This window comes from Theobroma cacao, chromosome 5 (assembly GCF_053813885.1).
Source record: "Theobroma cacao isolate CCN51 chromosome 5, ASM5381388v1, whole genome shotgun sequence".
NCBI lineage: Eukaryota > Viridiplantae > Streptophyta > Magnoliopsida > Malvales > Malvaceae > Theobroma > Theobroma cacao.
In genome coordinates, this window is record NC_142643.1 from 44,533,049 (window position 1) to 44,558,253 (window position 25,205).

At 31.3% G+C, this 25,205-nt stretch overlaps 2 protein-coding genes across 3 annotated transcripts; one reads left to right on the plus strand and one right to left on the minus strand.

Annotated features, from left to right (window-relative positions):
- Positions 1-9,071: 9,071 nt before the first annotated feature.
- LOC18600080 (serine/threonine-protein phosphatase PP1-like) lies at positions 9,072-14,830 on the minus strand. The gene is made up of 4 exons (XM_007030371.3): positions 14,328-14,830; positions 11,681-12,240; positions 11,052-11,321; positions 9,072-9,663 (listed from the first exon to the last, which is right to left on the minus strand). The coding sequence occupies exons 1-4, from the start codon at positions 14,500-14,502 to the stop codon at positions 9,640-9,642; spliced, it is 1,029 nt and encodes a 342-aa protein (XP_007030433.3). The 5' UTR covers positions 14,503-14,830; the 3' UTR covers positions 9,072-9,639.
- A 6,586-nt stretch (positions 14,831-21,416) lies between these two features.
- Positions 21,417-24,996, plus strand: LOC18600081 (uncharacterized). 2 transcript variants are annotated; one of them, XM_018121619.2, is made up of 7 exons: positions 21,417-21,627; positions 21,793-22,290; positions 22,643-22,795; positions 22,908-23,000; positions 23,267-23,314; positions 23,499-23,926; positions 24,216-24,996. In XM_018121619.2, exons 1-7 carry the CDS (start codon positions 21,492-21,494, stop codon positions 24,852-24,854), a joined length of 1,995 nt encoding a protein of 664 aa, XP_017977108.2. In that variant the 5' UTR covers positions 21,417-21,491; the 3' UTR covers positions 24,855-24,996. The 2 variants fall into 2 exon arrangements, with proteins under 2 accessions (XP_017977108.2, XP_088662336.1); XM_088806210.1 differs by having other exon boundaries at positions 21,499-21,627; positions 21,913-22,290.
- The last annotated feature ends 209 nt before the right edge of the window (positions 24,997-25,205 follow it).

Genomic DNA, 25,205 nt, shown 5'->3' on the forward strand with positions numbered 1-25,205 from the left:
ATTATTATGATTAATTTTTTATTTTATTTTTTAAATATTAATAATGGATAATTTAAATAGTAATATTTTTAAAATATTAATATTAATATTTTTATAATTTAATAATAATATTTTTAAATATTAATATTATATTAAAAATTGGAACCAAGGTAAAAAATGATTAGAGAGAAAAATAATATTTTATACAAATAGAGTTGTAACTTTTCAAATTTGTAAGAGGTATTTTGCTCTTTATTATTTTTTGGATTTATTTCTCAATTATGGAATAACTAATATCAAGAAAGTGAATGGTATTAGCTATCCCTTAATTTTAGAGAATTTTGGAGAATAACCATTCCACAAGAATGGCTATTCTTTGACCTATATCACAACTAAATAAAAAAACAAAAGTTTCTTAGGAATAAAGGAGGAATGACTACCAAACATGCTATAAATCTCTAGAATAAATCTCTAATATAATAACAAGTAAAAATTTTTGACATTTCACTGAATAAATGGTGTTATTATGCACATTTTTTGGATTTAATTGACTTATGGTGAAGTAGTAAAATCTCTTAAATCACTGCATACTTTAATTCAAATTAAATCTCAAAAAGAAAGCAAGAAAAAACTTTGAACTTTGAATTTAATTAGTAAATATAATCAATAATAATGAATGGGTATATATAGATCATTAGAGAAGCAACCTCTTACTTGTACAAATTGAGTTGCAAGTCTTTCATGAATCATGGCATGCATTTGGCATGCTTAAGCAATGCTTTGGAATCTATTCTCAAAAAAATCAAGTCCCATGTGCTTAAATTCGTGCCATTTTTGTCTATGTAAAGGACTGCAAAATTTTGGTGAACTTGCTTTCTACATACATTTGATGTTAGATTTAATTATCTTTCATAAAGGTATAATCAATCAAAAAACAATTAAAATAAAGATCAACAAAAAGACATGAAGCCAGTGGTGTGTTACAAGAGGTTTAGGTCTCTACTCCATAGGAAACAAGATCTGCCTATATTAAGGTAGCATTTGGTATAAGGAAAATGAGAGTACATTCCCTGTAATGTGTCTAATTTAATTATATTACAGTATTTATTTTACAATAGACCGCTGTAATGTAAGATTGCAATACAATCACATTACAATCAAGTGATGTAATGTGATTACAGTTCAAAATCAATGCAATCACATTACATTGCACTATTCAATGTTATTAAAGATATTTTTACCCTTCAACTTTATCACTTTGTTAAAAATATTTTATAATATTATAATTAAAATAAGAAATATTAAAATAAAATATATAATATAAGACTTAAAAATTAAAATAAAATAAAATATAAAAAATTAAAATTTATATAATATAGGTAAAAAATGAAAATAAAATATATGATATTAAAAATATATTTAAGAGATGATATTATATAAAAATTAATAATAAAAATATAAATATATTAAATTTATATTTTAATAAATAAGAATAATTTTAAAAATTAATATTACATTTTCAGTAAAATATTTATAAATTAAACATTATAATATTATTTAATTTATATATTAAATATTATAATTTTTTTAAAAAAAAATCTTATTACTTATAATTAAATTATTTATAAATTTCATTACATTGTAAAATATCCAATGCCATATTTGGTAAAGATCTGTCAATCTAACACTGTTTTGGAGGAGATTACGTGCCGGATCCTTGCTCACAGATGTGGACATAGCTGTGGGCTGCAGATAAGTAATCTGACAGTGAAATTGGACTCGTCTTTTCTTTCTGCAACAACTCAGAAAATAATAAAAAAATGCCATTTTCTTTGACCATCGATAAGCTATCCTCAGTCATTCGGTCCCCCCTAGAATTTTACATTGGATGCTGTCTTTTGTACATATTTACATTTTTTTTTTTTTCTATATTTCAACATAAAGTTTATAGGTAGAGTGCACACCATCGACCCTAAAGCTCTAGAATATTTGCTTAAAAATAGTACTGTTAATTCAGTACTTACATTCATAACTTCGTATGAAAAAGATAAGAAACATATAAATTGATGAGTATTTCAAGATGATAATCACTTTTAAAAATGAAATTGGTGACGATTGAATTTTTGATTTTTCACAATATGACATAACAAACATTATATGATCAAAATTAACATTAGTGAGACGAAAAGACTTTCCCAAATCTATGAATGAATGCTAACTTGTTAGAATAATGTTTCATTCTGATAAAGTAAATTTGAAAGGTAGTTTCAAAGTTATCAATTAGCTATACGTGTGAAGGAATATATGGAAAAGAATTCTGTACGATTGGATCACGGAAGAGATAGGTTAGTCTAAAGTTAGCCGACCTTTGGTACGAAGTGGGGTTAGAGATGAATGTGGAACAAAAGAAGGAATAGATTGAAAAAACAAATAAAGTAAATAAAGTCAGATGTTTCCACCTACAACTTAAGAGAATAAACTTTCAAGGGGAGATTTATATGCTATTCACAATATTCCTTTTAAATTTGGAGTGCATGAAAAATGCAAAGAGAAATGTGAATAATTTTTAATTAGAATCCTCTTTGTGAATTTCGTGAATCATTTTTGAAGGTCATATCAACATATTTTTCCTTGTATGTCAATAAATTTTTGAGTCTATCGTTATCTTTTAAAATATTGTGATTTAAAATAATAAATATATTAAAATGAACAGATCGAAATTTATAAATGTAGGGTATAAATTTCATTTCTTTTCCAAACAATAAAAACTAAAAATAAGTTATTGTGAATTGTCGAATGAATTATAATCATGGTTTTTAATAATTTTTAATTTGCTTCCGTTTTGATTTGTAATAAATTTAGATTTTAAAGTTTAAATTAAAACAATTAAGAATCGTAAATGTATTTTGTTTATGAATTGATTGCATCACCTTATTTTTCCATACCTTTAGGCAAGAGGGTTCATTCAACTTTATTTAGCATTTCATAATGTTTTTCCTTAACCGGTTTCAATGTCAATAATGGATGTACCATCACGAGAGACAATGTGGGCATTAGACAGGACAGAGGACCTAACTTGGGAGGATATATATGGAATTTAAAATGCCAATGTCATATCCTTTACCTTAAAAAGACAAATATTCATATACGTGGTATTGGTTTTTTATTTGGTTGGATATGCAAATCCAACAGGGCTCACATGCTTTGGGGTGATTAAGGTTAGATGGGATAGCAGATCAAGGGAAGTCATCATAATTAAACCTTAATGGGTTCAAATTTGGTGAGATACCATATTTTTCCTTGCCAGATAAGATGGTAACCCATGATTTTCCTAGTAACTTATTGACTACGAAGCTCAACCTCTTTCACAGCTTTGACTGTTGATTTGTATCCCAAAAGAAAAGCAACAAGAAATTTTTCTAATCTGGTAGAGATTTCAACCCTAGATTATGGGTTAGAAATATAATGATTCTACAACCCAATTTTCTTGGGAAAATTCTGGAGAAAAATTAAACAGAATAGAAAAAGACAAAGTTGCCTGGGGTTTCGGCGTAAACTTGTGCATAGCTTTTCTTTACATTAGAGATACGGAATTGAGAGAAGCAATTGTGCTTATACCTAAACCTGTTGTATAAGTCCGGTCATTTTTTCCATTTAATAATTTGGGGTCCCATTTGGAATATGCTTTTGTGCCATGAAGCATCTTTGACTTCGTGTCGCATGAGGCAGCTTGAAAATTGCTGCCCAAAGTAGCTGTGAATGTGGCTCAATTTCAGGTTCATGTTTTAAATGACGGGGAGCTTCATCACATAAAGCTTCTAGAAGAGGAAAAACTAAGTACAATTTTTAGCCAATGTATAGTGTGCATAGTCTTAGGACCACTATGACTCTATTTTGTTTTCTTGTCAAATTATTAATGAAATTAAATGTAAAAAGGAAAATTAAAATAAGTAAATTAAGTTTAACTCGGGTGATAAGCGTGTAGGACGGAATTTGGATAAAAATAATAATTTCGAACCAGTAAAAAAAAGGGTGTAAGTCAACAATTATGTGTAAATGTGTTGAAACAATAGACTATTTCATTTAATAAGTAAATTATTTGGTCTAAGATATTTGGAAACTTTATAAGTAACATTGAACTCGGACTGTTTTTCAATAGAGGAATTCCAATTGTGATCTTATTAAAGTCAAGGTCCATGCCTTTTGGGTTGTCACTCCTAAGGACTGTCTTTGGTATTCCAATTTCTTTTTTTTTTCTCAGATAACTTATGTGTTGGGCATGGACCATCAAAGTGAAATTTCGATATTCCTTATTGACTTATAATTTTTAAAGTTTTGTCCAATTGATATTTTTATTTTTCAGATAATTTTATTTAAAGAATCAAATTCAAATATTTTCTTCTCATAAAATTATCAATGAAATCACTTAATTGATCCGATAAATTGAGATGCAATTGTTTCTCTTCAACTTAGGAGAAAATCAACAAAAGAATTGTGTAAAAAGAATATCAAAATCCCTCACATTCACCTCATTTGAGAATTAATCAAAAACAAATTAATGACAACTTCAATGTGTGTGTGTATAAATATATATATATATATATAGAACATTAAAGTTTTTCAACAGATGGGAGCAGCTAAAATAATGGGGGTGAATATTCTCTGATTGCACTTCCTCAATTTTCTATTGTTTAATTTACTTAGAATTTGATTTGTATAATGATTTTAAGAAGCAAATTGATTAAAAAAAAAGGGTTCCATTATGTTTTAACACAAGGACAAGAAAGTTAGGTGCAAGTAGCCATATGATATGTAGTTTAATTAGTATAATCTTCTGGACTCATCCAGACTTATCTCACACTTAAACACTATTTTAGCAAACATGAGAATGTGCAATATGATTAGAATATATACATTCAAAATATACAACATAAATGCATAAAATAGGAAATTAAGCTTCTAAGGAGAAAAAATGTAACTTTTTTTTTTAAAATTTTCTTTTTAAACCATAATTCAAAATAAGATTTTTTTTATTGAAAATTATATTTAGGCTAAAAGAACTTGTAATATATTTGAAAATATATTGAATTGATGTGAAGGAATGGGCCATAACTTAATCCATTTTATAGATAGGCAGGGTTTGAAACAACTTGTGGCGGCTCAATAATAATAATAATAATAATTGAGAGATACATCAATTATTGTACACAAAAAAACAAAACTGATGTCATTAAACAGTGATATAATATTACGTAGAAAGTATTAAAGTAAGATATGTTTTATATCTCGCAAGTAATTAATAAATATGAGGCAGCAATTTTCAAGCTGCCTCATGCAATTTAATGTGAGCTTAAAGAAGAAAAGTCTTCAAATAATTAACTTCAACTTTTATCATATAGGAAAGAAATACCTAAGAGATTATTATTTTATTGTGAATTGTCGAATGAATTATAATCATGGTTTTTACTAATTTTTAATTTGCTTCCGTTTTGATTTGTAATAAATTTAGATTTTTAAAGTTTAAATTAAAACAATTAAGAATCGTAAATGTATTTTGTTTATGAATTGCTTGTATCACCTTATATTTCCATACCTTTAGGCAAGAGGGTCCATTCAACTTTATTTAGCCTTTCATAATGTTTTTCCTTAACCGGTTTCAATGTCAATAATGGATGTACCATCACGAGAGACAATGTGGGCATTAGACAGGACAGAGGACCTAACTTGGGAGGATATATATGGAATTTAAAATGCCAATGTCATATCCTTTACCTTAAAATCACAAATATTCATATACGTGGTATTGGTTTTTTTTATTTGGCTGGATATGCAAATCCAACGGGGCTCACATGCTTTGGGGTGATTAAGGTTAGTTGGGATGAGAGTTTTAGATCAGTGGGATTGCAGATCAAGGAAAGTCATCGTAGTTAAAGCTTAATGGGTTCAAATTTGGTGAGATAGCATATTTTTCCTTGCCAGATAAGATGGTCACCCATGATTTTCCTAGTAACTTATTGACTACGAAGCTCAACCTCTTTCAGAGCTTTGACTGTTGATTTGTATCCCCAAAGAAAAGCAGCAAGAAAATTTTCTAATCTGGTAGAGATTTCAACCCCAGATTATGGGTTAGAAATATAATGATTCTACAACCCAATTTTCTTGGGACAATTCTGGAGAAAAGTTAAACAGAATAGAAAAAGACAAAGTTGCCTTGGGTTTAGGCGTAAACTTGTGCATAACTTTTCTTTACATTAAAGATAAAGAATTGAGAGAAGTAATCGTGCTTATACCTAAACCTGTTGTATAAGTCAAGTCATTTGTTCCATTTAATAATTTGGGGTCCCATTTGGAATATGCTTTTGTGCCATGAAGCATCTTTGACTTCGTGTTGCATGAGGCAGCTTGAAAATTGCTGCCCGAAGTAGCTGTGAATGTGGCTCAATTCAGGTTCATGTTTTAAATGACGAGGAGCTTCATCACATAAAGCTTCTAGAAGAGAAAAACAAGTACATTTTTTAGCCTTAGGACCACTATGAATCTATTTTGTTTTCTTGTGAAATTATTAATGAAATTAAATGTAAAAAAGAAAACTAAAATAAGTAAATTAAGTTTAACTCGTGTGACAAGTGTGTAGAACGGAATTTGGATAAAAATATTAATTTCGAACCGGTAAAAAAAAGGGTGTAAGTCAACAATTATGTGTAAATGTGTTGAAACAATAGACTATTTCATTTAATAAGTAAATTATTTGGTCTAAGATATTTGGAAACTTTATAAGTAACATTGAACTCGGACTGTTTTTCAATAGAGGAATTCCAATTGTGATCTTATTAAAGTCAAGGTCCATGCTTTTTGGGTTGTCACTCCAAAGGACTGTCTTTGGTATTCCAATTTCCTTTTTTTTTTTTTCTCAGATAACTTATGTGTTGGGCATGGACCATCAAAGTGCAATTTCAATATTCCTTATTTGACTTATAATTTTTAAACTTTTGTCTGATTGATATTTTTATTTTTCAGATAATTTTATTTAAAGAATCAAATTCAAATATTTTCTTCTCATAAAATTATAAATGAAATCACTTAATCGATCCGATAAATTGGTATAAATTGGTATGCAATTTTTTCTCTTCAACTTAGGAGAAAATCAACAAAAGAATCGTGTAAAAAGAATATTAAAATCCCTCACATTCACCTCATTTGAGAATTAATCAAAAACAATTTGTTTTCTCAGCGAATCAAAAACAAATTAATGACAACTTCAATATATATATATATATATAACATTAAAGTTTTTCAACAGATGGGAGCAGCTAAAATAATGGATGTGAATATTCTCTGGTTGCACTTCCTCAATTTTCTATTGTTTAATTTACTTAGAATATGATTTGTTTAATGATTTTAAGAAGCAAATTGATTGAAAAAAAGGGTTCCAGGACAAGAAAGTTGGGTGCAAGTAGCCATATGATACATAGTTTAATTAGTATAATCTTCTAGACTCATCCAGACTTATCTCACACTTAAACACTATTTTAGCAAACATGAGAATGTGCAATATGATTAGAATATATACATTCAAAATATACAACATAAATGCATAAAATAGGAAATTAAGCGTCTAAAGAGAAAAAATGTAACTTTTTTTTTTCAAATTTTCTTTTTAAACCATAATTCAAAATAAGATTTTTTTTATTGAAAATTATATTTAGGCTAAAAGAACTTGTAATATATTTGAAAATACATTGAATTGATGTGAAGGAATGGGCCATAACTTATCCATTTTATAGATAGGCAGGGTTTGAAACAACTTGTGGTGGCTCAATAATAATAATAATAATAATAATAATAATAATAATAATAATAATAATAATAATTGAGAGATACATCAATTATTGTACACAAAAAAACAAAACTGATGTCATTAAACAGTGATATAATATCACGTAGAAAGTATTAAAGTAAGATATGTTTTATATCTCATAAGTAATGAATAAATATGAGGCAGCAATTTTCAAGCTGCCTCATGCGATTTAATGTGAGCTTTAAAGTAGAAAAGTCTTCAAATAATTAACTTCAATTTTTATCATATAGGAAAGAAATAACTAAGAGATTTGATTATTTTGTTGTTGTTATTGTTTTTGGTTAGTATTTGTCCCATTCTTCTTTTTAAGTTTTGGACCACATTTCCTACAATGAAGAATTAAAATTCAATTTGATTTCCAACTAATGAATAAAAACCAAAGAGCCATCAATTAATTACACGATCATGTGAAAGATTTGCATTTTCCATGCCAAACTTGAGCTTGTGACTTCACCTCAAGGCTTAAGTCATTGATGATGATGCCCCCAAAAGTCATGGATGGTGCCTAAAAACCCATTGGGTTTGACTTCTTTTTTTGTACAAAGCTGGGTTTTCTTGTGACGAATCAAATAATACTTTACTATTAAATCAAATGCTCCAGTTCTAAGCACTGCCAAGGATCCAAATTTCTATGGATGCGTGATGCGCCAGCAATTCTCTTTGTTCTCAATTATGTATTTTTATTTTAAAAGATATACTTATTAAATGAAACAAAATTTTTATTTATAAATTCAAGACTCGTCCATTTCTTATATATGTACGAATTTATCTCAATTTTAACATGTCTCACGAGGATCCCACATCAGTAAAGGGTTGAATCTGCTCTAATAACACTTCTCACGAACTCGTATTTTTTACTCAAAAAATATATTTGTTAATTGAAAAAAAATCTTTATTTATAAATCCAAAACTCAGGTTTTTAACTCAAAAATATTTGTGAGGTAAAAAAAATCCTCTCTTTATAAATTCAAAACTCAACCCATCTCTTATTGACGTGAAATTTCTCACACTTTTCTCATGATTCAATCTTGAAACATTAGAGATCTTAAAGAGAAATGGAATGAGATAAGACACTCCATTACTATACCCTAAAACTCAAAAAAGGCCAGGCCTTTTAAGTTCAAATATCATATTATTGTCTAAGAGAGAATAAAATTTTGAAGTACAAGGATTCAAAATATCCATGGCTTCTGCTATGAAATGCGATGATCATTGACCTTAAATCATATTCATCTACAACTACAAGAACATCTGTGTTAGTACTATTTTTACTGTTGTAGCATTCAACACTCTTAACAAAAGCTATCCGGGTAATCCTACTTAGCAGTTTTGCAAGTTCTGCAGCAGGCTATAACAAGTTTATCAGCATCATATATAAATTACCCATATTGCATGAAACAGAAAAGTTTTCAGAGAATAAAGCATGAGATTTGTACCAAATCAATTTTGCTGTCCTGAATCACCAAGAGTACGCCATAACTGTTCTGACACACTTCATGGTCTCAGAGCAGAATGAGTGAAACCTTAACCTCAACACGCTAATAACTTATAGCAGCAACTGTAGCAGCTATTAGTGTACAAGGCGGAAGAGAGGGAAATTCCAGCCTTCTTATCTTCAAACCCAAATTTATATCAGAGAAACAATCTTTTGCATCAGAGTTTCTAATGATTTTTCTTTTCCAATTTTTTTACAATTTGAGCATATCATATTGAAATCAAAAGGACTTCCAGATTTCTTTACTGCAATTCTGGTGTGTTCATGATGTAACTGGGCTCTCAATTCTACCCTCGAAGTGCTGCTCTCATACCTTTGTACCAAAAAATGACTGCAATGAAATAGAAAACAATTAGGGGAGTTGACAAAAAATTTAATGCACTTGGTAAAGGCCACTGGTAGAAATACTGGGAAATCTAACTAATTCAGTACCTCTTTGTATAAAACACAAACCAGCAGATGATTCAAACTAGAATATTTCACAAATACTTCTCTCCAGTTTCCTATTTAAAGTTCCAAAAGAAGAAGAAAAAAGATGATAAAAAAAAAAGAGAAAGAAAAAAAGAAAGAAAGAGATACAGCAAACCAAAACTCTTTTGGCGGAAGCTATCACATCAACCTATTCCAAAAGTTGCACATTCAATGTTTTCACCTAATTTTTCCTCTTGAACTCATTGTCTCTGTATCTTACATCTCCCATACTTAGCCAGAAGCAGTACTAGAACATGACATACAAATGCATTTCCTACAAAGAATATAATCGCCATCTTTGACTATAACTATATTCAGCATTAACCAAAAGTATTTTATGTTTGGAGGTCAAATACACAGAAGTCAAAGGAAAATTTTTAGACTGAATGAGAGACATAATGAGTTAATCTGTTACTTGATAAGCACTTAAAAAGATTATGAGAAATGCTTCAATGTTAATATAAGTAATCAGGAATCCTTGCTAAAACCATAAGCATAATGGGGTCTAGGCATGGAACTCTGAATTTGATCCCCATACCCAACTGGAACTGAAGTTGAATCAAACAGATTCCCACAGGATAGGCCTATCCTAAGCCTAGGGGCAAGTCCTCTATCCCATTCTTCCAAATGAGTACTTTATCATTTTGTACAAACATAACAATTGTCTATACAAAACATCAAAAGTTGGGGCTACACAGTTCCTGCCATAGATTATAGTCTAACTTGTTCAATGAAAACCAAATTGTAGCAGGAAAGGACAGGAGTACAAATGGTGCATTCCTATTAAGAAAAGTTAAACAAAAAATCTAGTACTTAAATCAAAGTCTCCTTTGCCATCTCACTAGCCATGGTCTACCTTTTAAAATCTAGCTGAAAAATCTAAGTTCATGGAAATTGAATCATTTTCAGTCCCTTTTACAAAGACATAACAAATTACTTCAATGACTATAAAAATTGAAAAAAAAAAGAAGAAGTGAAAAACCAAAATCAGAAACTTAAAATGACATTAAGTTAAATCCAATTTAACCAACTATTGACTTTGTCATGTATCCAACAACTCTAATAAAAGACTAAGAAAGCAATAACTTATAGTCCCTAACATAAATTGTCTGTATTTAATCTAATAACATGTTGGGGGTACAATGTGAGAAGTGAGAACCATAACAAGTGATACCAAAACATCATGTAGTCAGTGCCTATATTCCGTTAGTTAACCTACATAGATGAAGATCTACACATAGCATTTACCTTGATTCCTGCCGGAGAGTTTCCAGGCTTTGCTGTGGTAGTGCTCCCAAAGACTCCTGTTGAAGGGTTCCCAGGCTTGGCTGTAGTTGTGCTCCCGAAGTTAAACTTTGACTTCTTATCTACAGGCTTCAATATTTGAAAGGAGCACATCAAAGTCTCGTCCACACTCATCATGGCTCCAGCATTATCAAACTCCCCACAATAGTTAGGTGCTGAAAATATAGTTACAAGTTGTCGGTTGGCAAAAAACTCATATCCATCCTCCACAACCTGCAAATAGTATATTTAAAAATTCCTAAATAAGGGAACAAGTAGTTAAGCTGGCAATCATATCCTCTGTGGTTAACAAAAAGGAGAAAGCAGAATGTATCAACGGGGGCCAAAACCAATAACAGATGAAGCTGTTGTTTGTAACAGAGTGAAAAGGTATGACATTGCAAGAAGGCAATGTCAGAAGTTCAAAAACTGAGAATAAAAGTAACTGCATGGGCATAAAATAGGCATACTTCCCAGAAGATAAACAACACCAAATGATATATGCATTGGCTCCTGCTGATACATTCTTCTTCAACCTGACTAACAGCAGAGGATATGTGGAATATAAAGTGAGCTGCTAGAGCAAGTAAAACCTGGTGGGCACGGCAAATGAGATCTAGGTCATGTTTCTGTAGAAACTCTGACACCTTGTCAGAACCAAAAGTAAATGAAACTCCCCGGTCGTTCACTCCCCAACCTTGAACATCTTTACTGGGATCAGACCAGAGAAGATCACAAAGCAAACCAGTGTCTGGTACATCAGTTGGGCGCTGTAAACTTCTAATCTGGTCCAAATTATTCAGATCAGGAGAAAGGCCTCCATGCATGCACAGAATCTTCTCATCAATTAGTGCTGCCACTGGTAGGCAGTTAAAACATTCTGTGAATGTCTTCCATAGCCTAACATTAAATCTTCTCTTACACTCATCATAGAAACCATATATGCGGTTTATGGAAGCACATTCATGGTTACCCCTCAGGAGGAAAAAATTTTCAGGGTATTTTATCTTGTAAGCAAGAAGAAGACATATTGCCTCCAGACTTTGCTTGCCTCGATCAACATAATCCCCCAAAAATAAGTAGTTGGCATTCGGAGGCAACCCACCGTACTCAAAAAGCCTTAAAAGATCAGAATATTGACCATGGATATCACCTGAATGTCATAAATAGATTTCAGACAGGAAAGAAATTTAGAAGTCTTCCCTACTATTAGCAAAATAATTATTTGGAAAATAAAAGTCTCATATTACCACTAATATGATGAAAAGGTTTTACCCAAAATGCTACCTCTTACATTAATAACACTTGTAGCATGACTGTGCTGCACACAAGTCAATTTAAAATAATTTTCTTAAAAAGGTTCATTATTTCATGAATATGTAGTAATACTCTATATTGGATGTTGTCCTTTTTTAAAATTTCAAAAATTGCCTATAATGAACATGTATGTTTGTGTATCAAAAATGATATAAGCACTCCACATGTTTAAAATATCAAAAGAGATTAAAATATCCATTTATAATGTGTGTGTGAGAGAGAAATATGTGCAATGCAGATATCTAATCCATTGCATCATCACTAATCAGTGGCCATGTAAAATGTTCATGCTACACCAAGTGAAAATTACTACATATCAGAACCAAATGAGTAGCATTTTTAGTGCAGAAGATCAAAAAATCAAACATCAATGGTTGGCTAAGTTGGTTATGCATCAAATTCGTCAAGTAAACATAGAGCAAACGTTCTAGACTTTTAGTTGATAATAAAAAAGCTCTGAGACAAAAGACAACCAGAACATAGAGTCCTTCCAGATTGGTCAGCCAACCCACAGCATGAATTTTTAGTAAAACACAAGCTTGATAAATTAAATATTAGATCATCAAGGAACATTCATGCAAATTCTTCAAAAAATTCAATATGGGACAAACTGTTCAGTAGAATTTACAAAAGAATCACACACTCGAAATTCCATAATTTTCCACCTAATTCACTTTCATGTGTGCTCCTATGCGCATGCTCTCTCTCTCACACACACAAAACCGTAAGTCAGATAAACCCATGCCAGAAGCCAACTTAATGGGGAGGAAAAGATAGTATGCACTAATCCCTTTCAACAGTTTCAAACTAGACAGTTCAATGCAATTCTGCAGACACTCAAAATCCCAATTTCTCCACAGGTCCACCAAAACAAAAGGGGAAACAGGGCAAACAGATAGACATGGAAGCCATATGAATAACTAAGCATGCTACATGTGCAATGTCACAAGTAATTGAAAGAAAAATAACAAATAGAGCAGTTGCAAGAAATTACTACACCACAAATGTGAACACTGACTAGACCAACTTTCAACATTGTCAAATTAGCAAAAGCAGAAAAATTAAGCAATTCAAGTCATATGCTTAAAATAGAGTCATTTATTGAAGAAGATGCATGTGTAGGTGCACAACAAAAAACACTGGGTCACATGCCCAAATACAATCAATCCAAGACCACAAATTCAACAGAAAACAACAGTGAAATTCAAAGCATAAACAAGTCTTATTTCAAATTAACCACTATGATCCAAACTCATTTGCATATCTGTTCAATGCAACAAATAAACATGAGCGACGTTGCTAATCACCACAAAATTTCCCACTAACTTGCTAAAAAGTGAACAGAATCTTCTCCAAATTAAGCAACAAAAACCAAACCAGGTCATCCATCTGAATAAAAAGTCAATCTTACGAAATGAACACAATACACTCCACTGAAGGGATGAAGGCACGCAGCCACCATCAAACCAACAAATTAAAACATAAACTGATAAGTCCATCGGAAGCAAAAATGGCTTTACCTAATAACCCAATAACCATCCAAAAGTACACAAGTAAACCACACTTACAGCATACATTAACGGGGTTTAACATTAAAGGTTGGAAATTTTTACAGCTCTGCGAGATGTTGTAAAGGAATTCATGCAAGATGCTACTACATTCCAAGTTAAAGCAATTAAAGCCAAGCTAATAATTAAAACATGAATCAATCAGTGTCAAATAAATTGCAAATCCAGGAAGGTAAAAATCGTAATAAGTTTGTAACTAGGCTATAAGTGAAAAGTGCGGTTCCCAAAAAATTATTCTTAAAGTTACCAAATTAAACTTCAAATCATCAAACAAAATAAAAATAATCATATAAGTCATCAAAAAAACCAAAAAAATAAAAAAATGGTATTTAAAAACGAAAACAGAAAATAATACCACATATCTTGATGGGTGCTTCAAGTTCCAACAGATTAGGTTGTTGTAAGAAGATATCTTTAGACACCACACAAAGTTGTCGGATCTCCGATTCCGATAGCTGCACTTGTTTCCCCGGTCGACCCCGAACTTCCAAAAGTCGATTTATAATATCATCAAGAATCCCTTGCTCCATTTTTCAGACCTTTTTTTTTCTTTTAAATTTGACAAATTGGGGTCTTGGAGTTCGGCCAAGGAGAAGAAAAGTCAACGGTCTTTTTTCTTCTTTTCTATGGGGTGTGAAGGAGGAAAAGGGAAGATGAAGAAGAGGCGCATGCCGTCCGTGACGACGAAACGTGGGCGGTGTCGTTTCGACAAGGAGAGGCGGTGCCGTTTCAGAGAAGTAGAGTCATTTCTTTATCTGTGGAGGGTTTTGGTTGGAGAGGTAAAGGCGAAAAGAAGTGGGGAAATTTCCTTTTGAGAGTCCTGGCTAATGGCTAATGGCCAATGGCTAATGGCTAATGGCTATGGGCTGACTTTAGACATGGTAAAGGAACAAAGAAAGAAGTGACGCTTGAGGTTTGGTACATTTCCCACAAATCTAATATAGCCAAAATTTTAATGTGTTAAAAATGAGATGATACTTATTTAGTAATTAAAAAAAAGTTGTTTCTTTTTATTTATTTACTTCTTTTATATATTAAATTTTTTTAAAAAAATTCAAATTATTAATGATAGTTTTTTTTTAAAATAACCGTTAGGTCAAATTTAAAGAATATGATAAATAGAGATTATCTCTTATTTAAAAAGATTTTAAACTATTTATGAAAATTTAAATAATATTTATTATTTCATTACATTTAATCAAACTTTCATAATTTTATTTTAAATCGAAAAGAGTTTTATAATTAATGATTTATTAATTATAATTAGTAAAATGTCACTTATCATTTTACTTTTATATGACACTACTAAGGAGGGTGAAAATGTTTATATCATTATACTATGTCACTATTTAATAAGATATGTTGACATGCTATATAACATAAAATAATAAGTGATGGTTTACTAATGACAGTCAATCAATCCTGAATTAAAAGAATTTATTTAATTTAAAATAAAAATAAAAATACTTAATTAAACATAATAAAAAAATTATTTAGATTTTCATGTATAGTTCAAAAACCTCTTTAGGTATTATGCTTATTAAACAAAATTAAAAATCAATTATTGGCCCATCAACATTTTATTTTGTTAAAAATCACACATGAAATTATTTTAATACTTATACCGTTTAGCAAATTAATTAAAAATATTAATTTTATTTTCATTAACATTAATTTTTGTACACATTAAAAATACTACATAAAATATTTTCGTCTATAAATATTTATTGTAATTGTTTTGCTCTTGTACTTATTAATGAAGAATCATATGCTTTAAAAAGAAGCAATTAAATGATTTTTTTTTGGGTATGTAAAGCAATTAATTCATCTTTAAATATAATAAACAAAAAAAATTGCAAAAGTTGACCTTTGCTTATTGATTTTGCTAAATACATAAAATAATTGAACTCTAAAAGGAGAGGAGAGAAGAGTGGGTACAAATTTGAAATTTGAAGGAAAAAGACGTGGCAGACCACTAGAGAGGGGCCGCTCTAATTAATTGAGTTTGGGCTTATGCGCAGCCCGTACCTTTTTTCTGGTGGGCCTTTAAAAGTCCATAATTAATGACTTGTCTTTAATCAATTAAACCTCTTGAAAATGACTGAGTTGCTACTTGTTCTCCACTATCTTTCATGGGTAGGATCCCAATTTTTCGTTGGGTAATTGCCCAATAATCTAATTACTGTTTTTGTTGGGTTATTAAGAATATGAAATTTTAATTTGAAAGATTTGTATTCGGATTATACAAATAGACAACGAAATTATGGAACGAAAAAGAGTTATTTTTTAGTGTGTAGCTATACATCATGTTGTGAAAAAGATAATGACACATGAGTTTTAGTTTGGGATAATTAAATTTGAGATTTTCTTTTAGTGTATTTTTGTAACCATACATCATATTTAATCATGGTTTCATGACTTGATAGCTTAAATTTTAAGTTCAAATACGATTATAAGTCATATATTTGGGTGTTTGTTTGATGGATATTCCTCATTGCATATCAAACTCGTAACAATTGATATCAGAACAAGTTTCATACCATAAATTCTAGTTGTGGGAAAAGGCTACTTGGAATAGAGTGAGAGTCATAGAGAAGAGGTGAAGAGGGCTACCTATCACCATAGTAAGAGCTCCATCGTCATAGGAAATGGTTACCTATAGAAGCTGTCAAGGACGTCGGTCTTGGAAGCATAGTAGCCTATTATGTTTCCAAATCTCACAATATTGAGATGAAACCACTAAAGTAAATGTACTTATATATGGTGATAGATCCATAACTTGATAACTTAAAATTTTGAATTCAAATATGTTTCTAAGTAAGGCATACATTTAGGTTTATACTTGATGGATTCCTCATCCTCACAATAGATTGTCTTTGCAAGCATTGTTTAAGATCCAAGGTAGAAATAAAAACAAAAAAAGCCAAGATAAAAGGAGAAGCAAACATATTTGAAATACAAAAATATGTTATAAGTGTTAAAACTTATTATTATAATTAATTTACTATTTTTTACTAGAGAAGAAAAATAAAAAAATAGTTAACTATGGTTTATTTGACAAATTTATTCATAAATACTATCCTATGCATACATGGTCAAAACTAGTTTAAACAATATAATCATTAGGGGAAAATAATTATCATCCTTGAGATTTATTAGAAATATACTTACGCTCCATTAGTTTGATAAACATCGTTATTTTGTTATTTTTCCCCTTTGTTCTCCACTATTTCATTCTTTTTTTTGTCTTAATAAGTTTCTTTATCATCCACTTTTTTTTTTCAATTTGATATAATTTATTTAATTAAAAATAATATAATATAGAATTGAATTAAAGATAATATAATACATAATTAAATTATACCATAGCTTAAGTAATATTTGATTTGGTAGACAATAAAGATGATTTTTAAACTAATTAAGTATCATACCCTAATTTATAACTAACCAAATCTCATATTTTTTATAATTAAGCAAACCTTTGGGCAAAAGAAATAAGAAAATAGATAAAAAAAAACAAAAAAGAAACAAAAAATAAGTGAAAAAGTAAATGATAAAAAATATTTTATCTTTGGCATAGTACTTGAAAAAGCTCTCAAACTATTTTAAGAAAATTCAAATACACTTTTGTTCTTCTATTGCCCTTTAATCAAGTTTTTATAATTTTATTTTAAGTTATAGAAATTCTTATGATTAATGTTTAATTTTTTTTTGAAAAGTGATTTTATTAGCCTCAGCTACTTGTATGCCATTCTAAGTCTCTTGCTTATTTGTTAAAAGACTTTCTATGGCATAGTGTTTGGTTCGAGCATAAAAAATTGTACAATTACAAAATACAGTACTGCTCAAAAAACAATTAGCATACGACAAATGTTTAATTAATTATCAACAGTCACGATGCCATGCGTCATTTTATATCCATGTGGCGTTGGTGTGACATTGACATGGAAGGTAAAAAATACCACATGATCATATTATTATATCACATTAGCATGCCACATGATCATTATGATGACCTGTTACCATATCATACCAAGTGGTATAAAATGACAAGTGATGTTATGATTATTAAGGACAATCATTAGTTATAAAAATTTATTTAGCTCAAAATAAAAACCTAGGGTTTATATGAGGGTATAGTTGGGAAATCTAGGACATCATCTCTGAAGATTGTCCTTTTCATATTTCTACAATTTCTTTTGAGGTTGGTTAGCCTCATATTTTGTATACTTGATGAATGAAATTATTGAAATACAACATTTAAAAAAAAGTATTAAGATTTGATTGAATATATTAAAAAAATAAAATTTATTTAAATTTTTTTAAAAATAATTTAAGAACTTTTTTAGGTATTTTATGCTTTTATCTTTTGATTGAAAGTTAGCTTTATAATTCATGGAAGGGTAGGTGTATTTCTTTCTCTTTGATCATTAGGTAGGTACATTTTCAATAAAATCTCTGAGGGCTTTCGTGCTTTTACCACAATAATCTAGTTTTTACCATTGACTAAAACTTTTAACATAATTCATAAAAAAAAAAAACTTTTAGCATAATTTATCACCTAATCCAATTATATATCTTAAATAGTCTCCACATGAGAGCTTGAAATTGACCTCGTGGTGGATTATGGCTCTGGAAATATAATCTCATCCTCGTGTAAGCTTAGGGTTATTAATTGGTTTTCGTCGGCTTTTTAAAAGACCTTGACTTTAATTTATATAGACGACTATATCTAGTAGGTGGCTAGGTTGTTTACTTTGCGAAAAAGAATTCACAGCTAGATTGCATAACTCTAGTATTCACCGGCAATGTCTGCCAAGCTTTTTTTTCTAATTTTGATCTTGATGCTTGGCCTTCTACTGCTCACTGCCGCAGCTGCTTCTGATGCCTGTGGAGAAGAAGGCGGTCTTTTTCAGAAAATGTGTAAACCTATAGCTCAAGTGGGTCAGGGTTTTTTCCTCGAAGATATGTAAGGGATCGAATAGCTAGGCTCCAGCTCCTCCGCCATCCACCGCCCATGTTATCTCCATCTTCAGCTTGCTGTATCTTATTCTAAATTGATGCTATAAAATATGGTAAACATGTGTTTGTTTGCTAGGAGAGGAGCGAGCTTCCTATATGTCTGAAGTGCTATAGTGTATGTTTAAGTAGAAGATAAAATAATTTAAAGATATGCTATCCTTGGACCGGCACCAGAAATGGTTAGCTCTCATCATAGTGCTTCATGGTCGATCTCGATCTTTTCTTGTAACAATCGATCAAGTAAGTGATTAATCTTTGTCAGCTGTAATCTATGGGTAATTAAAGTGTCTCTCTCTCTCTTTCTATCTGTATCTGATGAAAATACAGATGATTTCTTTTGGTTCTGCATCTCTCAATGAGTTGATTTTGTTTTGACTGTACTCTATTTGCTTCAAGCTTGCCCCAACCATAGAGAAGGCCCAAAGCTCAAAAATTATTCCAAACTGATCAATCAACTACTAGAATTCTTTTCCTGCCTGCCTTTTCTATTATGGTTTGTTTGGTGTTAAGGAACACTTTTTGGGAATTGATTGTTGATTATTGGTGCCTAGTCCTTCACTCTACCTCCATGGAAATTGGGCTTTATTTGCTATTTGTGCTCACGATTGACAAAAAAAAAAAAAAAAGGGGGGGGGGGGGGGGGGGGGGGGGGGGGGGGGGGGGGTTGCTTACTGTTTGGAATTTAGCTTGGGAGTTTAATAAGGATTTTGATTATTTTCAAATTTCGATGAACCGAGCACAATTAGTGATGGAAATGCTGATAGATTGTAATCTGCTGGAACAAGTCTCCTGCCAAATTTTTAACTTAGAGATTTGCACCGGCATCTTGTAGCTCTGCTGGATTGAATACATAACTTTTACTTTTCAAATAAAAAAAACTATTGATCATTGCGATTTACCTTTTCCTCTTTTCTTGATGCAAAATCATATCATTAGCATTTTATCAAGAAAAGCAAAGACATGGTCTTGTCAATACAATCCGGGTACCCAAGTGATGCCTTCAAAAACTAATTAAATACTAGTGACAAATCTAAATTGCAATTAATCCTTGTCTTTACAAGTTCATTTTACAAATCGTTGACTGAGCAAGAAATATTATGAATTTGTCACTTTCATAATTAAACATTCAATTTTCAATGATTCGATACGTAATATGTGATTCTTCAATTGTCATAACTTCTTCTCACCTAATCTCCTCCTCTTCTTTTTCTGTTAAGAATAGATTTGGTAAAATTGTGCTACCTTTTCTTTTTTTGTTGAGAGCAAGCGAAATCTGGATTGTAGAGGAGAATTGTTTTTTGTGGAAAAAAAAAAGATTTTATACAAATTGAAAAGATCATGATATGTGGGACCTAATTTGGCAAGAAATTAGATTCTAAACTTGAATAACAACACCATTTGTGCACGAGAGGGCAACCTAAAGGATAGATTTTGAATGAGCAAAAGATTTGAGATTTGAGAGGTAGAGAGATTGACAAATATGGACTTAATATGTGTGAAAAAGAAGAAGAAAAACTAGAGCAAATTGTTACCCGCATTTATTGGATCGATAAAAAATGTGAATATTAGTCATACGGGGAAATCGTTTTATATATAGCAGATAGAAATTGACATTTTTTTTTCACTAGTTGTTGTCATGTTTCACGTTCTATATATATATATATATATATATTTCAAAGTAACTTTGTTGAAGAAATATTGTTCTTGTTCTGTAATTTGTAAAAGTTTAAGAAATAGAAAAAGTAAAATTCAATATAATATATAAATATGTTGAGGCAGGTAGCACAGGAAGATAAGTGAACAGACTAAAATCTATTTATTTTTTCCCACACTTTTCTCTCTAATCAAGTTCATATCTTTCAAGTTTATCTATTCAAAATTGGCCCCCCTAGTTATTTGATTACAAAAATAATTAATGTATGTTTGACTTCCTTGTCTGAGGAAATCCAAGTCCTTAGAATTTTGTTTGTTTTTTTTTAATCTTTAAGTCTTCGGATTGGTTGACGCCCAATAACAATGTGAGCATAAGCCCGTCTGCAGAACGGTTAGAGAGAGAAACATAGAAAGAAAATAAAATTTTTTTAGTTTTTTATCCATTAAATATTTAAAATTTTGTATATTTATTATTAAATTATTTAAAAATTTTAATTTTATCTTATTAATGAAGTGATACTTTTTTATTATGTGAAAGTATTTTTTATACACTACTAGTGTATCATATATAATCTCTTTTTATATTTCAATATTATTTTTTATATATTTTTTATTGATTTGATATTAAATATCGTGAAATATCAATTTTATAAAAAGTTTAAACATTTTTATGGTATTAAATGCACCGAAACAAAAATTTTTTTCTTTAATTTTTAAGAGTATAATGAATTGACGAAGACCTTGTTTTCTTTTTTTTTTCAACTTTTCTTCTTTTGTCTTTTTACATAGACTAAACTCATTGGTTTGAGCTTTATCTGCTGCAAGCTTACACACTTGGAAATCCATGGCAACCAACAACCAGAGCACAGACCAAGACACTTTCGTGCCGTTAGACGTTGATCCCTTATATCAGGCCGCAGGGCGTGATGTGTCTGACGAGTCTGCTGAGAGACCATTCGCTCTTACGGCCGCCATAATCTGTAAGTGCTAAATGCAAACAGTAGTTCAAATCATTGTTGTTCAATATTTAACATGGCAACTTTTAGTACCCATAATCGAAATCTTATTTCAATTTCTTTTAGAAAGGTTACTTGGAGTAAGTACTAATTTATTACTATTTACTATGTCTATTTAAATGGCAAAAGCTGAGGAAGAGAGGATCCGTTTTAAGTACTATCATCAGTTATATCTAGCTGCACTTAAGGGAAACTGGGAAGCTGCTAAAGGGTATTTCCAGGATAATGATCCTAATGTATTTACAGCAGAAATATCAAGTACAAGGATGAATGCTTTGCTTGTTGCTTCTTGTAATGGGCATACTAAATTAGTTGAGATGCTCGTAAAGCGTATGCCTAAAGAGGCACTTGAAAAGCGTGGCCCTGGAGGCTACACGGCTCTCCATCATGCTGCCATCGGCGGCCATCTCAAGATGGCCAAAGCCTTGATCAGAAAAAACCCGCGATTGACTCAAATTACAGACAATTCTGGGAATACTCCACTTCTCTGTGCGGTTTTGTTGTTTTCCAGACACAAGCTGGTGCGGTACCTTGCCTCGGCAACAACAATTGAGAAGCCTGAACGCCCCTTCAGTGGTTGTAAGGCTGGCGACCTTATGGTTAATCTCACTCACATGGGATTCCATGGTAAAACCGACAGCATGAAGCCATTTCTTCTTTCAAAGTCAAATCCTATTACTCTTTTGATTCCAAATTAAATGTCTATCTTTCAAATGAGACAAAATTTTGAGGATGAGATTTTTTGTTACTTAATTTACTAATTTTACTTTTGGAGTGAAATAAAAGTTAAAAAATCTTACTTAAAATTAGTATTTCAATGAAAGTAACATTAAGAAAGTATTTTTCATTTTGACAAAATATTATTTTTTATACATTTTAAAATAATAAGATTTAGAACCAATAGAATATAAATTGTCGTTATAATTTTTTACATTTATAAATATAATTATTTATCGAGCTTTTCCTTCTTTTTAAACAGATATATCTCTCTATATAATCCGACGTGAACCGAGCCTAGCTCTTGCGGCAAGTAGTGAGGGTGAAACTATACTCCAAGTACTCGCTTATGAGCCCGCACACTTTCGCAGTGGAACTAAGCTTAATTTTTGGGAAAGATGGATTTATCAAAATTGTTGGTTTCCTCTTCATTAAATTTGTAGCATTTCTTTTTTCTTCAAATCTCTTGCATTGTCATGATCTTCATTTCTGTCTTTTTTTTTTATTTTAATTTTTGATGTAAAAAGTTCCAGTACACGATGAGGATGACCCACTTGAAACCTCAGATCAGGACTTGGTGGTAGAAAAACAATCACAGACCAATGAAGCTAAAACTCAAGGTTTGCAGATTTTACACTTGATCCTTTTGTATTTAATTAGTCCCTAATCATTGAAAGATTTATGCAGTGAATATGTGATAATTAGTAGCTAGCTTGTTTGGTAATGTTGGAATCAATAAGTAGTGCTCCGCTTCACTATTTTACATGGTTGGATATATACTCGAATTCAATTTTTGTTCGATGACAAGGGTGTTTTATGGTGCAAAAATGGTATTGGAAAATCATCTTGAGAACCCAGGATTCATTTTGTGTTTTATATGTTGCAGTTTATCAAGGGGTCAAAGAAGTTCTTTGGAGAAGAAGCAAATATTTAGGTAAGCAACATCGTGACCTTGGGATGTTGCGGTTTATCCCTATTTATTACATAACTAGCTACTCCATGTGATAATTAGTTACCGTTCTACAGTACCTTGCATTAACAAGGTTGGAGAAAAAAAGTTGGGCCCTATTTGTTACGTAACTAGCTACTTCATGTGATAATTAGTTACCATTTTGCAGTACCTTGTATTTACAAGGTTGGAGAAAAAAAGTTGGGCCATGAACGTGCCTGCAAGTTGGTTCATCTTTGTTTAAAAGCTTTACTCAATTATAACGAACGAGAGCGGGCAAAGTATTTCAACGACCAGGAGATTCTCCACTATGCTGCCTGCTGTGGCGTCGTCGAAATTGTGACCGCATCTCTTCATTATTTTCCGGACCTGATTTTCTCAAAACATGGAAGAATGATACTAAAAAATGCTATTCAATGGCGGCAAGAAAAAATTTTCAACCTCGCATGCAAAAGCACCGCACTTGATAAGATGTTGGCTACCCAGTGTTACAAGCCTTCCATCTCACATTTAGCAGCAGAGCTACCGACGAATCGTCAACTCTCCGTTCATTCTTGTGCAGCTTTGCAAATGCAGAGAGAGGTGCATTGGTATAAGGTTGGTAAATTAACTGACGTTGTATTATTAACGGTTAATTATACATTTGGTTCCTGGATTACAATAATTAAATGTTCCATTGATACTTACAATTTACTCAACAAAATGAAAAGTTGAAGTATTTGATTGTGAATTTACTTTTTAAAGGTAACAAATCGATATTTTCATTACGATTGGAGTATAACAAATGTGCAATTAGCCCTATTATTAACTTGATTCGTTGTTCTTTTCATTTTTTCTGCTTTTCATTGGTCACTTAGAATGTTTACTGAGAAAATGTGTCTGGTAGGCGATAGAGAGTATTCAGCATCCAAGAATGAAGCAGTTGACATCGGCGAAAGGGAAAACGGCTTTTGATTGTTTCTCGGAAAACCGCAAACAAATGCGCGAGAATGCAGAGAAATGGATGAAGGATACCTCAGATTCCTGTATGCTTGTTTCTACTCTCATTGCTACCGTGGCGTTTGCTGTAGCTTTTACAGTTCCTGGAGGAAACAATGAACAAGGAATTCCGATTTTCCTCAACAAGACATCATTTAGGGTATTTGTCTATTCGGATGCACTAGCACTGTTTTCATCAGTCACTTCCATCCTGATGTTCCTATCTATCCTAACTTCAAGTTACAAAGAGGAAGACTTCCACAGGGCATTGCCCAAGAGGATGATAATCGGTCTCGCCTCCCTCTTCTTCGCCATTGCCACCATGATGGTAGCTTTTGGAGCAGCTCTCGCAATTGTACTAAGTGAGAGGCTCAAATGGGTTTGGGGTCCAATTATTTTCTCGGCATCATTTCCGGCGACTCTGTTCATCATGCTGCAGCTTCCGTTGTTCATTGAAATGGTTCAATCAACATATGGAAGCATCTTTCAACATGAAAAAATATGGAAACTGAGTGGGCATCGAGATGCAGCTGACCCTCTCTATTAGCCTGAAAATGGTTAGTGTGTACAAATAAATGGCTTGGAAGATGATTATGAAGTCGCCATAAAATTATAAAGTTGTACTTGTTCTTTGGTGGTGTAAGTTGTGACTTCCTTTGCTTGCTTTGATATGCAATGATGATCTTTCACCTGCCTATGGAAAAAAAAAAAATTTGCAGGCAATGCTAGGTTAATCTATACCAGCAACACTCACCAACAATATCCAATTTTTTTTGCCTTTGAAAAGCGTAATTCGTATTAATATTAACAATAGTTACGACAATGCTTATTCAAGTCGCTGACATGAAATTCAACTACAAATTCAGTGCGACATTACCATCAAAAACTGTCTCCTTAC

Bases quoted from the DNA above. Each gene is read 5' to 3' on its own strand.
- LOC18600080 (XM_007030371.3), bottom strand. From the start codon at position 14,502: ATGGAGCAAGGGATTCTTGATGATATTATAAATCGACTTTTGGAAGTT. The intron at 12,241-14,327 runs GTATTATTTTCT...TATGACATTCAG, and splicing joins AGCACCCATCAAGATATGTG to GTGATATCCATGGTCAATAT. The intron at 9,664-11,051 runs GTAAATGCTATG...ATTTCATTGCAG, and splicing joins ACTCTCCGGCAGGAATCAAG to TCATTTTTTGGTACAAAGGT.
- LOC18600081 (XM_018121619.2), top strand. From the start codon at position 21,492: ATGGCAACCAACAACCAGAGCACAGACCAAGACACTTTCGTGCCGTTA. The intron at 23,001-23,266 runs GTTTGCAGATTT...TATATGTTGCAG, and splicing joins CAATGAAGCTAAAACTCAAG to TTTATCAAGGGGTCAAAGAA. The intron at 23,927-24,215 runs GTTGGTAAATTA...TGTGTCTGGTAG, and splicing joins GAGAGGTGCATTGGTATAAG to GCGATAGAGAGTATTCAGCA.